The 7,144-nt window shown below is 40.6% G+C and overlaps 1 protein-coding gene across 4 annotated transcripts in view; it reads right to left on the bottom strand.

The window, feature by feature from the left end:
- Positions 1–402: 402 nt before the first annotated feature.
- grid1a (glutamate receptor, ionotropic, delta 1a) overlaps positions 403–7,144 on the bottom strand; it is a 236,533-nt gene continuing 229,791 nt past the window's right edge. The window contains exons 14-17 of one of the 4 annotated variants that reach the window (XM_034238004.1): positions 6,671–6,837; positions 4,444–4,684; positions 2,267–2,402; positions 403–1,326 (exon numbers count right to left, since the gene is read on the bottom strand). In XM_034238004.1, the coding sequence (XP_034093895.1) occupies positions 914–1,326; positions 2,267–2,402; positions 4,444–4,684; positions 6,671–6,837 (957 nt within the window). In that variant the 3' untranslated portion in view covers positions 403–913. Of the gene's footprint in view, positions 1,327–2,266; positions 2,403–4,209; positions 4,685–6,670; positions 6,838–7,144 lie in introns of all 4 variants that reach the window. The other 3 variants (XM_034238005.1, XM_034238006.1, XM_034238008.1) reach the window with 3 other exon arrangements.

Raw genomic sequence — 7,144 nt, 5'->3', positions numbered from 1 at the left:
GCATGGCTACTTAGATATATGGACCAAAAAATGAAATCGGAAGTGTTATAAGATTCATAACCTTTGGTATAACAAAAACGACATGCAGTTTTAAACTCATACCCAGAAGGTATTGTTTCCTCTTACAGGAACATTCCTTAATTTACACTAAACCATGTCCTATTAAGCACAGTTCAGAAAGTCTTCCAGCTATATATACGTTTAAAAGGGAAATGGAAAAAATGCAATGAGCTGCAAATCCATTTCTAACTTGGTTTGTTTCCCTTATTTTTACACAAATATCAAATATATAATATATCAAATGCAGACTTTTACTTCCCTTCTATTTTACTAGAGTCACAGAAACACACTGACAGCACTGCTAGTCTAAACACTGAAGGTTTTCAAGCACACGTCTCAGTGTTTTGTGTTATACTTTTTATTTTTTTCATATGAAACAAATCAGTTCTTTCAATGTCTTTGAAGTGTGAAATGTCTTTTTAGCAGGAATTCTCACAGTACATTCAGTTAATGTTGATCTGAAAGAAAACATCTTTGAACTTGGCACTTAGAAAACAACAACAAAGAATTGTCACCTTTATTGATTTAGAACAAAATTTACAAAGCCATTCAAACAGTCATTTTTTTTAATACTTTTACATTTTTTAAACTCAACTGTTGAGAATATTCAAAATACTCTTTTTAATGTTGCTTCTCTTTCTGTTTGTACTTACAAATATGTACATTAAAGTCTCAGTGTGTTGGCACGTATCGTCCCACTGACTCTCCATAACTGGTAATAAAAACCTTTTTTTTGTGTTTTATTTATATCTCTCCACAATGTTGGCACTCTGTTTAGCGCTCCTATCTGTGAGAGCTGGAGTGTCTGTCTGTGAATGCTCGCTGTGCTCAGATGGATGTCCCGTGGCTGGGCTCATTGGCTTTTGGGATGGGTCGTCCTGGCACTGGTTGGTAGGACATTGGCATGGGTGTCTTGACTGGGCTCAGCCGGAAGAGCCCCCCATTGGGCGCCCTGTGTTTGCAGCGGATAGAGGGCATGGTGGCACTGCTGAGGGGCAGGGGCAAGGTCCTGCCAGCGGATGCGCCCAGTGTCCTTCCCGCCCCACGACCCTCCTGGAGGAAGGTGGTCACAGAGAGACGTGGCGGGCCCCGATGGGTTGGGTAGTCCCGGGCAGACAAGGCCTCCAGGGACTGGCTGGGATGCATGCTGCCAATGTCCAGGGCAGAGATCTCGATAGACTGGCCTGGCAGCTGCTTGTGGGCCAAGTCTTCGTCCAGGAGGCTGCTCAAACGATGGTGGACCTGCTCCAGGTTCACCTCTTTGTCCTGTAGATAGATGGAAAGAAAGGCAGAACCACAGAGTGTGTGTGGAATAAAAGAGATTGTAATGGAAGGGAGAGCATTAATGTAATTGAAGGGGAGTGTGATAAAGAATAAAAATGAATGTGCAGTGAAAGGGTTGAGGAGGTTATGAGAAAGAATGGGACGGGGATTGAAAGTGAACAAAGAGAAGGGTATAGATTAAAATGGTTGTTTCATTATCGGCATCATGATCAGTTTACATGCAATGGAGTCTACTGTTCAGTTGTTATTGAAATAACACACTGGCTAATTTCCTCTTTATTCAAGAACACCCAAATATAGGCTATAGATTAATTATATATTAGATTAAAGCAGCCAACATCAAGAGAGACATTATCTTTAAAGACTACATCTTGAATATAGTGTCGTAAAAGGAAATGTCTCTACTTCTGGGATGAACTTAAATGAAGTTGTCTCTTCATGCAGAAGTATTTAAATGTTCTCCACAATTAAGTGACCACACATCTGCATGAAGAGCATCTGCTGTTAACAAGACAGGCTCCAATGAGTCAGACTTTGTGAGACACTAACATTTTAATGAAGACAGAGTAGTTAATGTCCCTTGACTAGTAATCTAGATCATATCGAATAATCTTTTAAATTATTCTTCTCTTTCAAAAACATACATCAATGAAGTAACACAAATATGGGAGAGGGAAGGGAGAAGCCAAATAAAAAAAACTGTTATCAGACATATTTTGGCTGCACCCTGCCCTCCACATTGTATCGATCATCATGCAAACATTGAAGTCGAGCCACACAGAAGACAAATAAACAGGAGAGACCATGGGGTGGGATGACAGATGAAGCAACTACAATCTACCCCTGCCCGGCCACATGCCCCGCCCCTTTGCCCTGACACAGCCAATGACCATCCAGCACAGTAAGTCAGGCCTCTCCTGACCTGTGTCAAGAGCCTCCTCCCAGTCTCTCTCTCTGTCTGTCCATATGTGCCGCCTCCCTTCTGGTGAAGCGCTTGTTATTTCATTATATGTCAATGGACCAGAAACTCTTTCCAGACCATAATCCTTAGTCACCTGCTGAAGATCATAGACAACGAAACATTACCAAATGGTCCTTTGAATCCGGACATTGACATATAATTGCACTTTATTACTACTAAATAGGAATAAAAGCAATAGTTTGACATTTTGGTAAAAGCTCTTATTTGCTTTTTTAGATTAGCTTTCTTAAACTTAGATGAGGAGATTTAAACCAATCACACGACTGATTGTTGAGTAGAGCGCTGAAAGGACAGGAGCGATTTAAGGCACCTCTGATTCTAGTCCCATTATTTCTTTTCAACAGTGCTAGCCAAGAAACTGCTTTCTATTGCCTTAACATCCAGCCTCTTGTTTAAGGGACAGACATGAGAGTGGTATCAATCTCCTTATCTAACTCCCAGCAAGAAACAAAAAAGATTTCCCTAGACTGTCAAACTATTTCTTTAAATGGCTGATGTGTACAGGTTAGCAGAAGGTTTTTGTTTGAAATGGCTGTCATAATGTCCACATACTGTTTGTGCTGTCATGGTGCTAGCATGGCTTGGTACAATTACTGTCACACTACTGAAACTTAAATAAATATGTAACACTCATTCCACACAGGTTTGAAATGCAAAAAGTTTGTAGTTTGAGAAAAACAGCTGCTGTGGTCAGCTTTATTTAAGCACAGATGCCATCCACACTTTACTTGTCTTAGTCCAACCAAGCTGTCAAAATGTGTAAGCTATTTAATTAAATACTGAAATAAAACGGAGAAAAGCAACAAAGTATAACATTTTCAGAGTTTGAATCTATATTTTAAGCTATGAATGACATGTATGATTATTGGGTTGTAATTAAAACATTTATTTTGGGTCAACACAATGTAAAAAACTGATTATTTTTAATCGAATGCTCAGTTACTTGTAATCTATTTTTTAACATTCTTTGGATTCAACAAGAAATGATGACTAATCATTTTGGCATTACTGAGAATGCAGATGGACAGTGGGGTATTCGGGGATTTTAAATGTATAAAAACTTTTTATCGTCACATTTCAAGCCGAGAGGATGAGTGTTTGTTCGCTTCAAGACATGTCTACAAACACAATAATTATCGAGCACACAACCATAATTAAACTCTAACAACACATTTAACACTTCCTATGGTCTATAGATAATTAGTGATGTTTGTCTGTTTTGAATCTAACATGACAGCAGTATGTGGTAATTATGAGAGCAGCTGTGCACAAAGACTGAAATAGAAATCAACAGCGGTAAGTCTAACTCTCGTATGCATAAAAAAAGCATGGGTAGAGTTTGATTTACTGTGTGTATTTTCAGGACAGGACTGGGTCTTTAACAGGTGTCCTCAGCCAGCGTTTCTTATTGTTGGACTGTCAAGTCAAACAGGCAGGTCAAGGCTCAGATTCTTTACTATCTGCGATTGCTCACACTTTAGTTTAGGGATCCATGTCAAGCCTTAGTTGTCTGGACGCCTCATGCAGAGGGGCTGCCCAGTCGACAGCAGCGAGGTGAAGTCAGAGCTCTAAAGCATTAAGACTTGAATGGATTGGCTAAAGAGAGCTATTGTACAACTGAAGCACTTATTGACTCAGAGGTACAATTTCAGTATGTGGTTTTGAATTTGCAATTCAACATTTAAATTGACTGTAATCACTTCAGCTGCGGTTTTCTCACATGAGCATCAGAGACTGTGATGGTTTCATGTGTCAGTATGAGAGAATCACAGTGAGTTTGTTTGAGAGAGAAGTCCCTAACAAAGCACCCCAACCTCTCTCCCAACATGAGAAGGAATGAGTAGATTGATCACATGATGTCTGGACTATCATCAGGGGCACACCTATTATAACTGGGTATACTGCAGCTCTACTAAATCGGGGCTGGCGTCAGCGCCTGCTGGATCCATAAAGTAGAGTGTGGCAGTGGCATCTCTGGGCAGGACCGGGGGGCCCGGGGGTCTGGCTCTCGACCGGGGCCTTGGTGGGGCAGGGGGACCCGTGGTTGCCACCATGGCCCGGTTCTGGGTTAGCAGGCTTGGGCCTGGGCCCTGGCCCGACGAGGTGTCGGTGGTCACCTCTTTGGGTGTCTCTCTCCGGCAGGGGTTGCTGTTCCACCAGGTCTCCAGCGCCGCCACCAGCAGGGCCAGCAGCAGCCCGGCAGCCAGGATGCAGAAGACGCCGGCAAAACTTTGGAGACGCAGCGCCCGTCCCTCCGGCTGGTTGTCTGCGTGGCTCATCAGGTCACAGCGGCCTTTCCTTGGCCACCATTTCTGCTTCAGGATGTCAAGGTCACCTTTTTCCTGAAGCTCCAATATCCTGTGTAGAAAAAATACAAATAAGTTATTTCACACGAGTGGGTACAGAGGGTCATGTAATTGCAACACAGCGGTCTAATCCTACAATAACATTAGTTCGGACATGTTCAATTTTAATGAATCAAATGACAAAGCTATTAGAGTCGAGAAGCCGCTAATTTAATTTAATCTTCAAAGTGCAACGACAAAATCTATATAACCGCTCTGCATGACTATAATGACATGATACTACTGTGTAGCCGTTAATGTACTGCATGAGTATTGATTGTTAGCTCACTGAAGACTTGGGCTAGTCCCACGTACTGAAATATTCAACTTTGCGACATAATTGTAGAATAAAGGAATCATTCGAAAAATGCCTTTTAATTAAACTGCCACGTATTGCAGCGCTATGCCACTGTCTCAGCCAAGCAGTCCCCACTCAGCCCCTGGCTTAAGTTTTAAAGCCCAACAAATTGTATTTGGGAAAGCCAGAGGAAAAGCCCCAAAGTTAATATAATGCCATTATCACAAGCTTCAGTTTGCACAGCAACAGATTTTAAGACGTATTCAACTTTATCCAAACACTAACAAGAGCTCAAAAAACTATGTACACGAGGCAAATAATAATAATAAAAGCTTTAGGAATATCTGTTTTGACAAGCTGTATAAGTGTAGAATCAAAGATGATCAAATACTACAGTCTTCTAGTTATCGTACCAAGAGGAATGGATGGATGTTTTGGAGGAGAAGGATGACAGCTGAGTAAAAAATTGGTCGAAACGCCAAACTGTCCCATCGGAGCGGTTAGCTTTCTGCACTGTGATTATTCAACCTCTTCAAAAGTGACTGGCATATGTAGTTGTGCGCAAGCCTGTACTTGAATTCAAAACAAAAAGAAACACTCAGACTCAAAGCTTGACGTTTATAAACACTCGAAAAACCCTTTAAATATTCCCCTTTCCTTCCCTGCAAGTCATGTATTTAAGGGTTTCACCGAGCACTGTTTGTTGTTGACAGGGTAATCAATCATCTAATTTCACATGGTCTTTGGCCTGAATTTATATTTTTAGTTTGTGGCCTTGATTTTAAATTCATTCCTATCAATCTTGTAGAACGGCACCGAAAATATTCGAGCAGCATATTTCTGTCTTGGGATAAAACAGACTAAAAATACGAAATATTTAGGCCAACTTCTCAGTTTGCCTCTCCAAGAGAAACTGCTGCAAAATGTCATTAGTCAACATGAATACGAAAACTACGTTTATTACAGCTTGGATTTCATTTTCATAGCTCTGACCCTCTGTTTTGTCAGTTATAACTCTGTACTCACAACCAATATTGATCTGGAAAAATGGTGCCACTTCTGAAATTGGCAAAATGTATGAGAATTCATCACACACATTGCATATAACAACCCTTGAGTATTTAAACTTGTTTAGAGGAGAGGGCTAAGGGTAAACGTATGACTCAAAACTTCTACTGATTGAGCTTTGCTGTAGTTGTGTGTGGTCCCTATGGTTTTCCTGTGGAATAAAGCACTTTTCGGTTTCACCTTATTAAAAATAAAGGCCCAGTTGTGCCTAATTTTTAATTCCAAATCTCAGAAGTTGTCATGTTAGCTGTTTAAACCGATGGCCAGTTCCTCAAAAATCAAACCCAAGTTGTAATATAGTGTATTTTCTCTAAATGATATGAACAATTTACACTGTAAAAATCGAGAAATTGTCGTTTTCTTGGACCTTGATGTGAAGTTACGATTTTTGATAAGCTTTGGGTATTGCAATTTTACACGTGTACAAAAGTAGCTTAATTCAACTGATGAGTGCTATGTGAATACATGTAAGCGATGTGATGCAAGTAGCTCTTGGCCACTTTAATTTGTTCAAAGAAGCTCTCAGATGAAGAAAGTTTGGAGACCCCTAATTTACAGGATAAAAGAAGGTCAGCTGGTTCCGTTGCTGCACAGTTAAAAAACATAATCTTTTAGTCCTTATTGAAAACGTACTTCTGAGAGAAGAGGTCTCTGTAAGGACTGCCGTGCTGCAGGGCCATGCCGTAGCCTCGGGTGCTCATGCTGTTTCCTGCTACTGTCAGCGTGCAGTCGTCATCTGTCAGAGCGGCGTACTCCACCACCGCCATGTCCCACAGAAAGGCATAGGACTCTTCCTTTGCCTGTCCACAAAGACATAGACAAAGGATAAATACATGACTGATGTGTTAAAAGCAGAGAAACACTAGCTGAGCTAAAAAGATCTGAGACAAATATTGTAACGTAGAGTCAAGAAAATACAGAAAGATAAAGCACACACACACACTAAACTACACAGCCCATGATTCTGTAGACGTCGATATAAACAGGAAAATATGTTGTTGTTAAAAATGAATAATGATTTACTTTAGTTTTTTGGCAAAATCTGCATATTTGTGAACTCCCACCCAAACATCATGAGTTGTATCACCATAATGTAAACAACATTAT

Source organism: Gymnodraco acuticeps, unplaced genomic scaffold (assembly GCF_902827175.1).
Source record: "Gymnodraco acuticeps unplaced genomic scaffold, fGymAcu1.1, whole genome shotgun sequence".
In the NCBI taxonomy this organism is placed as follows: Eukaryota; Metazoa; Chordata; class Actinopteri; order Perciformes; family Bathydraconidae; genus Gymnodraco; species Gymnodraco acuticeps.
Note: the sequence above shows the minus strand (reverse complement) of the source record. Positions and strands in the feature narration are given on the sequence as shown.